The sequence below is a fragment of the Podarcis vaucheri genome, assembly GCF_965113315.1.
Source record: "Podarcis vaucheri genome assembly, chromosome: 6".
Lineage (NCBI taxonomy): Eukaryota > Metazoa > Chordata > Lepidosauria > Squamata > Lacertidae > Podarcis > Podarcis vaucheri.
This window is the reverse complement of record NC_138764.1, coordinates 75,858,638-75,876,623: the sequence shown is the minus strand read 5'-3', so window position 1 is coordinate 75,876,623 and position 17,986 is coordinate 75,858,638. Positions and strand designations below refer to the sequence as shown.

Sequence of the window (17,986 nt, the reverse complement as noted above, 5' to 3'; positions counted from 1 at the left end):
AAAAAGGCAAAAGTTGGGGGACTACTAAGGGATATGTGAAAGAGGCAAAAGAGGAATACATATTTTTTTTAAAAAAAGTGTTTATTTTTCAAATATTCAATTGCATTTCAGGAAAACACACACACAATTTGATTAGTTTTGCATCAACTCACATTATGAGGTTGATGATGGAAATCTTCTAGATACTCGGTGTCTGTCTACAAAGGATTCTATTTTTTTAAATTTCAGAGGTTGTGAAACTAAATCCTTGTCAAACAAGTATGCATTATACAGCTGTCTGTTCCACCACGAACTTGTCCAAGCCTAATTGCATCAGCTTGGGCACCCAGATTCAACAAGTCTTAGTGGTACTGTACCTTTAATACCTGCACAGAAGACTTGAGTTGCTCCTTATATAATCCCTTATCTATGTAATTATTAAAAGCACAGGAAACCAATTCTATACCAACTCTGACAAATTTGTTCATTAACATAAGTTGCCGTCAATATGAATCTTTTTTACCTGCCATTTTATGATCTGTAGGACTTGCAACATTCTACTTTGCATTCTTCACATCATCAGTTTGTTATAAAGCTTATGCACTGTTCCATACCAGGAGGCAAATAGGGAGTTGGTTCTAGAATATGCTTGTGGGCTACATGTCAAATATACAACTGAACACTTATAAGCTGGAAGCATTTCCAATTTTGTCAGAGGGAGTTTTCCTACTTATCAAGAGTAGATGTGGTGTAGCCAGATAATACACTAACAGATTAGGAATTCTTTTTATCTACAGGACAGTTAAGCTCCCTGCATGAAGGTTCTTTCAGCATCAAAAGGACTGAAGAGTTCTTGTATTGGGTGGGTACAAGAATATTACCCACCTCCGCTGTAACTTCTGAACAGCTAGAACTGACTGTTCTTTTCAACAAAGGTTTTGAGACTGCACCCACAAGGTGCTATCTAATGAAGTAAATGCAGGTTTAATTTCTCACAACAGCCACTGACTTCAAAATTCAAATTCTCCATTCCCTTCTGTGTTCAAGCATCCTAGGTGAAAGCATAGAAGACACTCAGTGAGGCCAGAGCCACTACACCAAAGGCAGCTGAGAGGGTGATGCAGGGCATCCTGATCAAATTCCTGATCAAATTTGCAGATGACACCAAACTGGGAGGGGTGGCTAACACCCCAGAGGACAGGATCACACTTCAAAACGACCTTGACAGATTAGAGAACTGGGCAAAAACAAACAAGATGAATTTTAACAGGGAGAAATGTAAAGTATTGCACTTGGGCAAAAAAAATGAGAGGCACAAATACAAGATGGGTGACACCTGGCTTGAGAGCAGTACATGTGAAAAGGATCTAGGAGTCTTGGTTGACCACAAACTTGACATGAGCCAACAGTGTGACGCGGCAGCTAAAAAAGCCAATGCAATTCTGGGCTGCATCAATAGGAGTATAGCATCTAGATCAAGGGAAGTAATAGTGCCACTGTATTCTGCTCTGGTCAGACCACACCTGGAGTACTGTGTCCAGTTCTGGGCACCACAATTCAAGAAGGACACTGACAAACTGGAACGTGTCCAGAGGAGGGCAACCAAAATGGTCAAAGGCCTGGAAACGATGCCTTATGAGGAACGGCTAAGGGAGCTGGGCATGTTTAGCCTGGAGAAGAGGAGGTTAAGGGGTGATATGATAGCCATGTTCAAATATATAAAAGGATGTCACATAGAGGAGGGAGAAAGGTTGTTTTCTGCTGCTCCAGAGAAGCGGGCACGGAGCAATGGATACAAACTACAAGAAAGAAGATTCCACCTAAACATTAGGAAGAACTTCCTGACAGTAAGAGCTGTTCGACAGTGGAATTTGCTGCCAAGGAGTGTGGTGGAGTCTCCTACTTTGGAGGTCTTTAAGCAGAGGCTTGACAACCATATGTCAGGAGTGCTCTGATGGTGTTTCCTGCTTGGCAGGGGGTTGGACTCGATGGCCCTTGTGGTCTCTTCCAACTCTATGATTCTATGATTCTATGATTCTATCTGATTCACTTGCAAGATGACCACATTGATAATCAGAGCAGATTGTCTCTCTTGATGCTGTTGCCAAAGAAGGCAAAAAAAATATTGAGTCCCAAGATGACATTATGTAAGTGATTTAATTACTTCTAAGTAAATTATGCTAAGGATTGGGACATACATTAATTCAATTCAAGTTTGAGGAGAAAGCAGGTCTACCAGGAAGGTAATGATGGGAATAATGATAATTGTAGAATACAGTCCATCATACCAGCCCTTAGCTAATATTCAGTCAAAAGAAGTTCAGTAGCATGAAGGAGCTTATGGCAGCACCTGGTTCTGGATTTAGAAGAATCTTTTAAGTAAAGAAATGCACTTACTAATTTATGCCTCAGCATGAACACAATTATTTGGAAACACATCTCACTGATTTCAATGGGACACTCCCAAACTAACAAGTCTAATCATACTTGGGAATAAGTGCCACTGAAATTGATTTACATGCAAATGTGTTTATGACCAGGCTGTAAATTTTACTTGGCTTTATATTTTTTATACCAGGTAATCAGCGTTGGCTGTTTCTTTTTTGGGGGACCTGCTGGTTTTCAAGGACCTATGTTTATATAATTTTATCTACTTTTAAACTAGTGTAAAATTATAACATTAAGAACAACTAAACTTAACCAAACTAAGCATTTGAGGTTTTTTGATATTAAAATTATGCTATTATGGAAAGAAATCACTGAAATAAAGGTCAACACAATGGGAAGGAAATGTAGTTCAGTGGTAGACAATGTGTTGCATCTGGAAGCTATTTAATTCAACTCTCAGCATTTTCAATTAAAAGAAAGTAAGTAATCTCAGGTAGCAAAACTGAAAAAGATAGTTCTGACCAAGACCCTGGAGATCGACTTCAAGTCACAGAGTAAAATCATACTGGCCAATGTCACAGTGGCTAATGACAAAGTATGTTGGTTTGTATGCCATGGTAACCCATAGTTTGCTTTAAACTGTGACTTAACTGTGAATGCACCTTGTGTGCTTTCCTATCATGGGTGCCATGCATGACACAAACAAAACTTGTTATGGTTTGCCACACTGAACAACCCTGGAACATGACTGCTTATTTCAAATAAACTACAAGCAGTAAGCTAGAAGTAAGTTGTATTTCTGGCATACCGCTCATTGGTTTGTTGCGGGGGGGGGGGGAGAATACCCCAATCCAGGGTTGTGCAACACGACAAGCCATATTATGGCTTTTTTGTGCCATGCATGACATCCACAGGATAAATCCCTGCAAGGGGTAGAAAGCACATTCATAGTGAAGTCATAGTGGGGGGGGGGGGAGTAAACGCTTTGTTTCTGTTTTTAAACTGTGGATCTTTTTGTCACTGTAGTTTACTTTGGGAGGAGGGGGAGCTTATAAATTCAATAAATAAATGAATAGTTGAAAACGAATCATGGCTAAGTGTGAATTGTGAACTAGCTTGGTATAGCGAAGCTTTATATGTTCAGCAGCTATGCGTCTCACCTCAAATAAGGCCTCAAGCCTATTTAGATACATAGCATATTCAGTATTTTCACAACCAAGGATGAAATATCAGCACTATTTAACTAGATCTCTAGGTAATGTGGATTATTAACTTTCCTCCAGGGTGAAATCTAATGTCAGGTTCTTCTTAGAGGTGCACACTACTTTGTTAAACCTGTGATTACAGGGCTCCTAAAGCACTTCTTTAATAAAATTAATGTTAAATACAACAGTTGTCAGATGGACACCACACATGTCATACTAGCAAGAGACACTCAGTGCCCTCTATTGCCTATCACGCCTACTATGACTTACCTAAACTGTTTTTAAACACTACAGAACTAAAACCCAGAGAGGACAAAGTTATCAGAAGGTAGTTTTGACCACTCTGCCACCTGAAAACTGACACATTCTAAACTAGAAAGCCATTTTGCCTTGACAACATTACCCTGGGCATTATTCAGCTGTAAAGAGGGAGGAGAGGAAGCAGCCAAATCTTAATTTCTTTATTTTAAAACTTTTAAAATATACAAAACTTGGGCTGCAATCCTATATACACTTACCTGGCTTTTGTATCATTGAATTCAGTGGGGCTTATTTCTGAGTAGCCACTCATGTAACTGGCTAACACGTGACTTGTTAGTCTTCACTCCGTAATACGGATTTTCCTGTTGCACTAAAGTTGTTCAGAAAGATTTACGATACAGGCCATTTGTTCCCTTTTGTCGGACAAGAGGCTCTAATCCTACAATTTGCTGATCTGCACAGGTGGGCAGGCTGTAGGCTAAACACAGACCAGATTAAAGAACGAGCAAGATTTATAAAACATGTAAAGAACGACTTCAAACAGAAAGATTAGGAAAACATGCATTAGTGCAGACTTATGCCGTTTTAAAAATATATATATTTATTAGGTAACAAACACTACATAGAAATAAACATTTAAAAAGCAGAGAGAAACAAGTCATCGCGGAGAGGCTTACACAGCTATTACTTGGTTATTATCTAGGTAGCTAGCTAGCTATTATTGTAGTTGTTGTAGTAGTAGTAGTAGTAGTAGCAGCAGAAGCAGTATTTCAACAATACATATACTGCTTAATTACAGTCATCTCTAAGCAATGTACAGGAGACGCAATAAAATAAGTCTACAAATGAATTAAAACTATAAAATAACAATTTAATTTAAAAGCCTGCTGGAATAAAAAGTCTTCAGTAAATGAAGTGCAACAGGCCTTTCTGACCTCAACTGGAAGGGAATGCCACAAAATTGGGCCCATAATACTGAACACATAGCTCTTTGTGGATATGGGCCCTGCATCTGAGCCCTGGGGGACCACTAACAGCGACTCCTGCAAAGACCTCCGTGATTAAGCAGAGATATAACAAATCACATGGTTCCTGAGGTATCCTGGGTCCAAGTTATTAAGGGCTCTGTAAGTTAATACAATAACGAGTTATAGCTGGCCTAGTAGTGTATGGGCAGCCAGTGGAAGCTTTTGAACACTGGAGTTATGTGCTGGTTGCCTGTTCCCATCAACAGTCTAGCTGCAACATTTGCACCAGCTGGAGCCTCCAGACCAGGTCCAAGGGTAGCTCAACATAGGGCACACTGCAAGAACCAAGTCTTGAGGTTACCAGTGCATGAATCACTGTGGCCAGACTATCCCTGCCCAATAAGTGCTGTAGTTGGCGTACCAGCCATAGTTGCAAAAAGGCATTCATAGCCACTGAGGCTACCCGAGCTTCCAGTGACAAAAATAGTCTCAAGAACACACCACAACTCCAAACTTGTTCATTCAGAGAGTACAACCCCATCCAGACAGGCAACTGGAAAATTCCCCGGACACAGGAACTACCAACCCACAGTGCCTTTGTCTTCGCAGGATTCATCTTCAACTTTCTGGTCAACTCCACCACTGTGCCCACACAACAGTCCAGATCATGTGCAGCCTCTTATGACTCAGATGTTACAGAGAAGTAGAACTGTATGTCACCATTGTTCTGGTGACACTTTGCCCCCAAACTCCAAATGATTACACCCAATGGCTTCACGCAGATGTTGAGCAGACTGTACCCTGTGAGACACCACAGTGCAATCAGCATGGGGCTGAAACACAGTCTCCCAATGCTGCTCTCTGGATATGACCCTGTAAGTAGTAGCAGAACTACTATAGAACAGCACACCCAATTTCCATCCCAGAAAGGCTACCAGAAGGATACCATGGTGAACGGTATTAAAAGATCAAGAAGCAAGAGTTGCATTCCTCCTGTCCTGCTATAGGCCATTCACCAGAGCAACAAAGGATGATTCAGTCCCAAAACTGCACCTGACTGAAACGGATCTAATTGAGTCATATTCTCCAGGAAATGCTGCGGCCTTCTCAGCCACCACTATTTCCACCACCATATGAAAAAAGGGGGGACTTGCAAGCAGATGGTAGTTGTAATAATAAACCATAGATTCTGCAGTGGGCATCTTCAGGAGTGTTTAACAGCAGCAGGCAGCTTTCCACTGTGTAAAGTTGTGCTCACCACACCCTGGATCTATCCAGTTAACACCCCCCCACCAACTGGCTTTCACCAGCCAGGATGGACAGAGGTCAAGAGTGCAAGAAGCCAACTGCATCACTGCATGAAACCTGTCCACATCACTGGGCTGCATAATCCAAAATTGATCCCACAGAGCATGGGAACACACTGCATTGGATACCTCAGCTGGAACTGCAACAACAATATTTAAGGCACTATGGGACTGAGCAACTTTATCCTCAAGTGTCATGAAACTGATCACAGCATGCTGCCAAGTGCTCCAGAAGCCTATCCGCTACTTCTAGTACAACCAGAGTACAGAACAAGAACAGGAGAACAACTTGCTTTTTATCTAAGTTTTTTAAATTTCTGCTCTTTTTGGTTGGAGCAAGCAAGACCTCTATCTCAATCTTAATAAAGCTAAAATGTCTCATATGTCAACTGACTTGATGTGTCATCTTACTGGCACATGGTACTTACCTATAGAAATCTGATTCCAACAATCTATGGCCCAAAGCTGATTCTTTTAATAACAGGAAGTATCAGAAAACTCTAGATGACCCTCGGGGCCCCTTCCAACTCTACAATTCTATGATTCTATAAAATCTCAAATGTACTTTCTTTAACATATACTTACAGGTATGTCCCCATGTTTTCCAATTAGTTAAACCCATTCTGAAACCTGAACATGGCCCAAATCCCCACATTCCAATAATCCACTGACATCTCAGCTCACCTCGCCATTTTCAGACTATCTGGATCCAAAAAATTAGACTACATTTCCCATAAATACACAGCTCAGTGAATAATAAACTAGATTGAAAGAACAGTTACCAAAGGTGCACATCACGTCACCTCCTGGTATTAGGATAGCTGCAGCTTACTAGAAGAGAGGGACAAGGTAGCAGGGAAGTCAGTGCCGTGTGGACACACTGCTGGGAACGTACACTGGTCCTGGTTGTGCTTCTGCAGTGCCACCATTCCTGCCGCCTTGTTCCTCCCAATAAGCCACTCTTGATTGTAACTAAACTTGAGCTGCAATATAGGAAGAGTTTTGCAAACATATAACCTTATTAACCTCTTAGGTTCTGAAACAGATTGTAAGATGCTTCCAGGAGTACTTGGGACAAAAACGGACGAAATAGATAACTACTAGATTGTAGTAAATATATATATATACGTGTGTGTGTATGTTGATCTGATCAAAGTTTTTAGAAATTCATGTATTCAGTAAAATCTAGATAGCTATTAGGATTTCATATTATTTTTTTATTTTTAAAAAGTATGAGGAATCACCATTTTTGTTTCTTCTTCTTTTGTCCCAATAAGCCTTTACATACTGTGAGGTAATAAAAGCAGTTGCTGTGATATTTACTTTTTTGGTCTTGCTTTTAAGAACTTGTCTTCCTTTTTCCTCACACAAAGCAAGTGAATCCCATGGTAGTCAGAGAGGATTCTTTTCAAGGATCATTAACAACTTTGATGTAGACAGGTCACAACATATTTAAACATTGTACCAGTTTCAAAAACATGCGTACAAAGCATTTCATTATCTACACTGTTTTACACATGGAGAGGCTCACTCTTCAACACTGATCTCTGACTTTTCTATATTTATGGTACACCTTCTGGAAGCTTCACTTTTAACATATTTTTTTTAAAAAAATAATAATAAGATGACCCCTTCAAACAGAACTGTTGGCCCAGAACAAGCACCTCAAACATTTCAATGAAGACATAATTTTCAAAATGTCAAATGGCGAAACCAATCTAGACATACAAATCACAGCAGTTTATCCTGAATTTAAGAGCTGTGGATTTATGACATTGCTGAATCCCTCTGAAGAATGTACATGTCTCCAAGCAGAATAAAAACAGTACATATTTGGTTTTCAATGTCTCCAAGAAAATGTTCCTATTCAAGTACACATGGCCTTCACTTTTATCTTGGAAGTAATAGTTCTACATGGGAGTGGGTTACAAAAGAAACAAAAGCACACTAGCATAAAAGGTAAAAAAAAAGTACAAAAAGATAAAAGGGTATATCCAAAAGAAGTGCACAAAGACCTTTCTAGTACAAACAGCTTGGATCAACATGTTTACATTGAGGTTTCAATCTTGTGCACACTTACTAAGGACAAAGTCACATGGAAGTAAGTCTCAAAGCCTACATGCCCAGAAATAAACTGCACTTCTGCACTAAACAGCAGTCCCCCATATCACACTTGGAAACCAGTTTGAGACACACACTATTGATTGCCATATACCGTATTTCCTCGGTGTGAGTGTGGTGACTGTTCTTCAGAGAAAAATGTCAAAGGCATATTGGGCACGAACTCTTTAATTTGGGCAGTTCTTTGGATCATAGCCCTGTGTTGTAGAACAGTGGCTCCCAAAGATTTCCTCCATGGACCAGTGGAGAACTGCCAACAATCTTGGCAGACCGCTTAATTTATCTACCCAAGGTAGAATGCTGTATGATTTTAAATTTGTTTTTATTACTTCCATTGCATTTTACTATATCACAATTTTAATTCCATAAAATACAGTAAAATTTAAAATACAACAAGATTCCTGCATTGCAGGCGGTTGGACTAGACAACCCTTGTGGCCCCTTCCAATTATACAATTCTATTAATAAATAATAAAATACAATGCAAGAAACAAAAGAAGCAATAAAAATACATTTAAAAATCAACAAGAATATTTACTGTGGACCACAGTTTGGGAACCCTTGTTGTAGAACAAGTTACTTCTCTACGATTTCAAAAAAGTTATTTTCTGTAAGAGTACACTATCAAGTAAGGATATAATAATGATAAAAAATGAGTAATGGGATATCTTTTATTGGTCCAGCAACTTCTGTTGATATAAGAGTATGTGCACACATACAAGCTATATTTTTGTGTGTCTATACTACATACAAATCAGAAAGTACAACTACAAACACATGCACACTTATAAAAATAGAATCCATTCCATTAAAAAGTATCAGGTTGCCTATTTTGCATTCTATATTCTGGCACCAACAGCGCAAAGCTGCCTACAACACAGAAGAGAGGCTCAGAAGGTCAGTGGCTGATCAGCCAAATAAAATAGCCTCCTGACTAGAACTGCTAGATCTGTATACTAACCTATTCATGGATCCCAGCATAGGACAAAAGAACCAAATGGGTGCCTGTCCCAGTCAATACATAAGATACGACTTTTCCAAGTGCATGATCAGTCCCTATAGAAGCAACACTACTGTTCATAAATTGCATGCATCTATACTATATTCCACTGCAGTTTGGAACCCACGACCCTGTACATACATTCCCGCATGCCAAGTATGCAGATGGGAAATGGAGTCCCAGTGAGAAGAAGGGGCTTGGTGACATCCTACTGCATATGTCAGCCACGGCATACTTGGGCTCTGTAGTAACCCTAAACACATGTGATTTCTAAAAGTACCCACTCAAGATCACAATGCAGATCCGTTGACCTTCAGCTCCCTTTGTCACGCTCACAACCAGCGTGGTTAACTTAACTCAGTTATGCAAAGGTGATATTTCCAGCGCTTTTCCGGGCACGGTTCTGGATGAAGCAGGAATTGCAATCCTTGTTAGCTACTGGAAGTATGGCTGGCACCCGGAGGCGAGAGTCATTACAGTGCTTGCAAGTGTGCAAGGCTGCAGTCTCAAGCATGATGCACCAGCGCACCATCATCCATTCTTCGCCTGTAAGACTATATGCCCCCACCGAAGCAACCACCGACATAGCGCGGTAATCCGCCGCCGCCTAAAGCCACTCACTCACACACACGATAAGTCGACCAAAAACCAGAACATGTGAAAATGCACCATGCCACCTTCGTGTGGGGACACTTAGCCGGTCTGTGCCGAGGCGGGGGGCGGATTAAACTTCATTTCCAACAGGGTCGCGCAACTGTTCTTTCACCACAATCCCAATACTTTCCTCTCCGCCGCCGCCTCCCGCCCATTGTCCCGCTCCCCTTCCCCCAGTTTTAGGAAATTCCCTCAGGAGCCCAAAGCCGACTAAGAGGAGCTCCCGAAGAGCGCCAAGTGCCCTTTCGCCGTTCATACCCCCCCCCCCAAACGGGACGCCCAAAAGTTCCCGCACACTTTTCTTTCCTCCCCTCAGCCGCGCGCTCGCCGGGGAAAGGAGCGCGGAATGGCGGCGGAGGCTTCTCCATACTTTTCCCTGCGTCTGGGGCCCAGCCCTGCGCCCCACCCAGCTCAACAGGTAGGGAGGCGAGCGGTCGGACAGGGGATCCCCTCCGTCCCGAAGTTGCTGGCTGGGATCCGACGGCCGCACTCACCTTTCCGCCATGTCCTCCGCTCGGGCCGCGCCGCCCGGGCTTCCCTCCTTGTGCCCCTCCGGCTGAGCCAAGGCTGCTCCTGCTCCTGAGCGAGTCGGGATCAGGATGTGAAACCCGATCCCGCCTGCTGCCGCCGATGCTGCCCCTCCCGGCTTCCCGTGGAGCGGAGGGACCCCGCTCTCCAGTCCCTCTGGTGGGGAAAGCCAGCTCAGGCCTGGTAGTGAAATCTGGAAAGGAAAGGGGACCTGGGATTAAACATTAGCGAGGGGCCGCGGGAGTTTAGTGGGCTAAAAGCGCTTGTTGCTCCTTTCCCGAGTCGGCGAAGCTTTATAGACGCGGCAGCAGACGGTCGGTTCTCCTTCCCCGTCAATCGAAGGTCACGCTTTTCAGCACTACATGCCCAAATCAAAACCACCTCATCTTGTAAACCGTTTTAATAACCACTTTCCCCCCTAAGAGGTAGCTGAAGAGGAAATATTTCATTTATTTTTGCTCTTTCAGAGCATGTTTGTTTTATTTTATCCGTTTTAATGATTGCCTAGACGGTACAGTAATGGTTATTCTGGATTAAAAAGAAGCAAAGTGTCTTTACGCACAGACATTCTGCTACGTACATTAGTAAAGAAGAGGTATTCATGGTTCCGTGATCACAAACAAGGATTAGGCATGAACTAAGTTTGGGAAATGAGTGGAAATGTAACTTTGGGGATATCTTTATAACTTGGTTCAGTATTGCCTCCTTTTTACTTCAGATTAGATTATCCAAACCACTTGGTTCTGTTCTTGCAGTCTTTAACATAGAATAAATATAAAAGGATAGTTGAAGTAATTTTGGGGATACCGAATCTATATTAAATGATCCACAGTAAACAGCGGCGTAGCGTGAGTTGTCAGCACCCGGGGCAACACAAGTAATTTGCGCCCCCTAACCCGGGGCAAGGCACGTAATTTGCGCCCCCCCTAACCCCTAACCTGCGAGTTGCCGCTGGCGCTGCTGCCCAAACGGCGCCGCTTGCCCGGACGAGGAGGGGGGCAGAAAGGCGAGGAAAATGCAACGGCCCAGCAGCTACAGCAGCAGCGGCGGAGGCGGGGCTGTGAGGAGGGGCTGCCTGGCGCATCCTCCGCGGCGAGCGCTGAGAGCCGCTGCCTGCCGGGCGCCTTCAGCCGGGCGCCGTGAGACATGCGGCTCTGCTACAGCCTGCGCCCGAGGCTCTTCGGCGACTCCGGAGGCAGCGAGCGCGCCCCCCCAGATGTTGCGCCCGGTGCGGCCTGCCCCCCTGGCACCCCCCACGCTACGCCACTGACAGTAAAATTATCCTAACTTCTCAGGTATACACTGCGCTATCAACATTACAGTTCCCATATGAGGAATATGGAAAGCTATTTCACTTTACTGTTTTGAACATTAAGACTCATGTCAGAAAATACATGCACAAAATAATGTGTATGTGATGGTATAAAAAAGGTAAGTACCAGTTTGATGGCAATATATTGTCACACTTAAGGAAAACATCTAATATATATGATACATACCTTTGCTTTATATAGTATGGAACTTTCTTTATAGAAACTTTATGGAACTATGTCACTGTGAAATTAGGATATTTCATAGAGTTTATTGGGAACTCTGAACATAAAATAATTTTCTCCCTTAGAATTATTCTGTATTATTTCCTTATGAATGGCCTAATAAGGAAGATGTGTTCCCCAATTAGTTTTCTGCCAGAACACTGCTCATCAAGCAACAGGGTTGTCATGCTTGGAAACAGGTGAAATAAAGTATTAATTGTGTTCTATGGTTTATGGGATATAGAGCGCCATATACTAACTGTGTTCTATTGCAATAAAGCATATCTGCATTACTAATATGAGAGGGTGAAATAAAGTATTCATTGTGTTCTATGGTTTATGGGATATAGAGTGCCATATACTAACTGTGTTCTATTGCAATAAAGCATATCTGCATTACTAATATGAGAGGAGAGTGCTGTGTGTGGAAACCCCAATGGGACATTTTTTGAGACTCATTAACCACAATAATTCAGGCCAGCATCCTATTCTCACTAACAAGGTCTAATGGCCTTGAACAAGTCACTTGACAGCCAACTTTCTTCCTTAGGAAAGCATGCCAATTATTGTGGACTTCTTTCAAATATAATGCAATTGCAGCCCCTGGTGGCAGATCTTTCCAGTTAAATTACAACTCTCATCTAGTTAGCCTGGCATTTTTTTTTAGCGTCAGTAAAAACTTAAAACTAACTTTGGCATATTCTGCATAAGAAACTTTGAGATCCATATACTTTGATAAACTGAACCCCTCAAATATTTATTCCCATTTTGGGAGACTCACTAGAATTGTTTTTCAGGGGCTTTGAAACAGAATGCTATAAATAATATTATATTTGTTCAAGCATGCAGTTAACAGTATCTCAAACAGCATAGATCACAATCCTGTAGATTGACACATACAAATATTTAAGCCCCAATATTACAGTTGTACCATATACAGTGGTGGGGACATGTCATGCTCCTTCTGTGGTAGTTTGTCCACCTTTGATTCTCAGCTCTCATCTGTGGCTCCTACAAGCTGTCAGCATGCAACAGCTTGCCACCCCCAGGTACTGGTTTGACTGGCCGGCTAAACCAGGTGAGAGTAGTCAATGGGTCTCAAACCCTCAGTGAGTTAGGGACCTCCCTGCATGCAAAGACAAGCTACAGCGGATTGCAGCGGACTTGACCAATAGTGGGTTCAACTGTCAATAACATGGTTTCTACTTGTGCTGTAGAGGGGAGTGACGGGTAGATTGGGCCCGGAAAGGTAGCCCATTTAGTGCAAGGAAACTCTGATCCTAAACCTCTGCTGCCTTGTGGAATATCTTCAGGAGGAGAAAAGGCTAAGGAGTTAGCCTTAAACAAATCCGGACTGGAGTCCCTAAGCCGGTTGGATGGTGTTTTGTACACTGCCTTTTGTCAACTCCTGCAGCCAAGCTGGTGACAGACACAGACACAAGACTCTGCTTTCCTTTGCACCACATCGGCAAGGCAGGGGATGGGTCTTATAATATGGGCAGGCCAGGACCTCCATACACACTGTGTCCCAAGGAGGTCACATTGGTGCTGCTAATGCAGCTGTTTGACTTCTTTCTTAGAGGCACATTCCACTGTCTTTCGAGACAGATTGATGCCAACAATTATTCTCTGACTAGGAGAATAAGCTGGTCATCACAAACACGCTTTTCCAACAACACAAGAGAAGACTCTACACATGGACATCCCCAGATGGGCAACATCGAAATCAGATTGGTTATATTCTCTGCAGCCAAAGATGGAGAAGCTCTATACAGTCAGCAAAAACAAGACCTGGAGCTGACTGTGGCTCAGATCATCAGCTCCTTATAGCAAAATTCAAGCTTAAACTGAAGAAAGTAGGAAAAACCACTGGACAGGTAAGATACAATCTAAACCAAATCCCTTATGAATACACAGTGGAAGTGAGGAACAGGTTTAAGGATTTAGATTTGCTGGACAGAGTGCCTGAAGAACTATGGATGGAGGCTCGCAACATTATACAGGAGGCAGCAACTAAAACCATCCCAATGAAAAAGAAATGCAAGAAAGCAAAGTGGCTGTCCAACGAGGCCTTACAAATAGCGGAGGAGAGAAGGCAAGCAAAATGCGAGGGAGATAGTGAAAGATACAGGAAATTGAATGCAGATTTCCAAAGAACAGCAAGGAGAGACAAGAAGGCCTTCTTAAACGAGCAATGCAAAGAAATAGAGGAAAGCAACAGAATGGGAAGAACCAGAGATCTGTTCAAGAAAATCGGAAATATGAAAGGAACATTTCGTACAAAGATTACCATAATAAAGGACAAAAGTGGTAAAGATCTAACTGAAGCAGAAGACATCAAGAAGAGGTGGCAAGAATACACAGAGGAATTATACCAGAAAGATATGGATGTCTCGTACACCCCAGGTAGTGTGGTTGCTGACCTTGAGCCAGACATCCTGGAGAGTGAAGTCAAATGGGCCTTAGAAAGCACTGCAAATAACAAGGCCAGTGGAAGTGATGGTATTCCAGCTGAACTGTTTAAAATTTTAAAAGGTGATGCTGTTAAGGTGCTACACTCAATATGCCAGCAAGTTTGGAAAACTCAGCAGTGGCCAGAGGATTGGAGAAGATCAGTCTACATCCCAATCCCAAAGAAAGGCAGTGCCAAAGAATGCTCCAACTACCGCACAATTTCACTCATTTCACATGCTAGCAAGGTTATGCTTAAAATTCTACAAGGAAGGCTCAAGCAGTATGTGGACCGAGAACTCCCAGAAGTGCAAGCTGGATTTAGAAGAGGCAGAGGAACCAGAGACCAAATTGCAAACATGCGCTGGATTATGGAGAAAGCTAGAGAGTTCCAGAAAGACATCTACTTCTGCTTCATTGACTATGCAAAAGCCTTTGACTGTGTTGACCACAGCAAACTATGGCAAGTTCTTAAAGAAATGGGAGTGCCTGATCACCTCATCTGTCTCCTGCGAAATCTCTATGTGGGACAAGAAGCTACAGTTAGAACTGGATATGGAACAACTGATTGGTTCCAAATTGGGAAAGGAGTACGGCAAGGCTGTATATTGTCTCCCTGCTTATTTAACTTATATGCAGAATTCATCATGCGAAAGGCTGGGCTGGATGAATCCCAAGCCGGAATTAAGATTGCCGGAAGAAATATCAACAACCTCAGATATGCAGATGACACAACCTTGATGGCAGAAAGTGAAGAGGAATTAAAGAACCTTTTAATGAGGGTGAAAGAGGAGAGCGCAAAATATGGTCTGAAGCTCAACATCAAAAAAACGAAGATAATGGCCACTGGGCCCATCACCTCCTGGCAAATAGATGGGGAAGAACTGGAGGCAGTGAGAGATTTTACTTTCTTGGGCTCCATGATCAGTGCAGATGGTGACAGCAGTCACGAAATTAAAAGACGCCTGCTCCTTGGGAGAAAGGCGATGGCAAGCCTAGACAACATCTTAAAAAGCAGAGACATCACCTTGCCAACAAAGGTCCGTATAGTAAAAGCCATGGTTTTCCCAGTAGTGATGTATGGAAGTGAGAGCTGGACCATAAAGAAGGCTGATCGCCGAAGAATTGATGCTTTTGAATTATGGTGCTGGAGGAGACTCTTGAGAGTCCCATGGACTGCAAGAAGATCAAACCTCTCCATTCTGAAGGAAATCAGCCCTGAGTGCTCACTGGAAGGACAGATCGTGAAGCTGAGGCTCCAATACTTTGGCCACCTCATGAGAAGAGAGGACTCCCTGGAAAAGACCCTGATGTTGGGAAAGATGGAGGGCACAAGGAGAAGGGGACGACAGAGAATGAGATGGTTGGATGGTGTTCTTGAAGCTACTAGCATGAGTTTGATCAAACTGCGGGAGGCAGTGGAGGACAGAAGTGCCTGGCGTGCTCTGGTCCATGGGGTCACGAAGAGTCGGACACGACTAAACGACTAAACAACAACAGGAGAATAAGAGAGGAAGCTATCCCAGAAGAGCTTGCATTTGGTGCCAAATTTAAAAGATGACAACTTGCAAAGGAACAACCGGGTGTGCTTTCTAATGGTCCTCGTTGGTCATTTGAAATTGCAGCTTTACCTGTCCAACCTGACCTGATATCAGGTGTGGTGACAGATGTAGGAAGGGTTGGTGTGACTGGGGAAACATGGTATTGTGGGCCAAATTAGGATTTCTGGTGGGATTAATATTGTCTGCAGGCCAGAAATTCACCATGCCTGTAAGAGGATAAAGTGTACATGTAACAACATGTAGCACTGTCACCAGACCCACCAAGTGTCCCTATTTTCCAGGGACGTCCCTGATTTAGAGAAGCTGTCCTGGTTTCTGATTTGATCCCAGAATGTCCCACTTTTCCTTAGGGTGTCCCTATTTTCACCGGAGAAATATTGGAGGGTATGGAGTTATTTGACCCCCAAGCCGTCTGAAGGCAATCCTGTAGGGAAGTTTTTTTAATGTTTAATGTTTTATTTATGCTTTTATATTTGTTGGAAGCTGCTCAGAGTGCTGGGGCAACCCAATAAGATGTGTGGTGTATAAAAAAAAAAAAAGCATTATGGAATGGGACGTCCTTATTTTCATCAGAGAAATGTTGGAGAGTATGTGTTACTGGAAGAGCTCCAGTACTTAGTTGCTTTTAAAAAATGAAATAGCCAGTTTATAAACTTTGTTGAGGTACTCAGTGCTGTTGTGCTTTTTTTGGTTATCATGTGTATTCTTTGCTTTTTGGTGGTACACTTTGTGCTCTGGTAAATTATTTATCAGGACTTAGAGGAGTCATATTGTGAAATCCTTTTGAATCATTGGGTACTATCTTATGTGCAACGAACTGTAAACAGCTCAACCAGGACATTCTTTAAACTATGTCTGCCTAGATTTGGTTAGTAATTTTAAACTGTTTCCTCTCTGTGTGAGAGGTTTTTTTTTTTTAAACACTCTGGAATAGGCAAGGAAGGAGAAAGAAGGATTGCCTCAAGAGCTGGAAAGCTATGGTTTATTTTTAAAGAGAAGATAGAATTGTGTTACACAGTTCTGCATGTTAAATAATTCAGGTTTTTCCCTAAATGCCTCTTAAAAGCCCAAAGGGGAAAACAGCTTATTAGGATAGTTATCATACAGGAGAGTACAAGCAGTCCAAATGAAAATGACATATTCTTATAGCTGCCAAAGCTCCACCCTGCTCTATGTTTTGTCTCTTAATTCATAAATCTCTTCCTCTGGATAACTTGTGCACACACCAACACAGGATAAAATAAAACTGCTTAATGCAGCTTTGCCTCAGACAGATCCTTGTTGTGTCTCCTGTTCCCCTACAGCTTACCCTGTTTAATTAAAAACCTCCACAATCTGTCCAGGGATGCTACCCACTCAAGGATAGAGCCATTTCTTAGGGATGAGCTTGGCCAGCTGCTACCTGGCCTATGTTCAAGTCAAGAGCCAAAAGACTGGTTAACTTAAAAAAACAACAACTAAGGCTGTAGTCCTCAGCTTTTTTTTTAAAGTGCACCCCACTGAATGTAAAAGTAACTAGTCAGCTTAAATAAAAATAAACATCCAATGTTTTAATTTTAAACATATATTATTACTTTATTAATATAACACCATTATCAGGAAGCAATATTTTCCCTAACTTAAGTTGTAATAAAACAGATTATATGTAAAATTGTATTAATTTTCTTAACATAATAACATCTTTGTTTCTGTGCTCATCTGTATGAATGTGTTTGGTTCAAATTTTAATTATGTGTTTTGTATCTGGCCAGTAAACCATGAAGAGGTGATTTTGGCACTTAATCAGCATATTAATTAATAAGTCAAAATATTTTTGTAAAATTCACAGGGTTGTATCCAATGTTGCATCCAATGAGTTCCACTCACAAAACTGGACTTAGCCTTCATCACCTCCCTTTGTGCCCCTTGCCTATCTTGTTTTGGAGGGCCCTCCACCTTCTGGATTCTGAGCGTGTGCTGGGGGCTGCAGGGAAAAAGAAATAAGGGTGATGTTCTGTTGAGTAAGTGGAAGTCTGTTTTGCAAGTAG

General features: G+C 42.2%; 1 protein-coding gene across 3 annotated transcripts in view; it reads right to left on the bottom strand.

Annotated features, from left to right (window-relative positions):
* LOC309535516 (rho GTPase-activating protein 39-like) overlaps window positions 1-17,986 on the bottom strand; it is a 91,412-nt gene extending 73,426 nt beyond the window's left edge. Inside the window, exons 1-2 of one of the 3 annotated variants that reach the window (XM_082228637.1) lie at window positions 17,850-17,986; window positions 10,378-10,604 (exon numbers count right to left, since the gene is read on the bottom strand). In XM_082228637.1, the coding sequence (XP_082084763.1) occupies window positions 10,378-10,388 (11 nt within the window). In that variant the 5' untranslated portion in view covers window positions 10,389-10,604; window positions 17,850-17,986. Of the gene's footprint in view, window positions 1-4,090; window positions 4,312-5,387; window positions 5,403-10,377; window positions 10,605-17,849 lie in introns of those variants that run through there. The other 2 variants (XM_082228633.1, XM_082228634.1) reach the window with 2 other exon arrangements.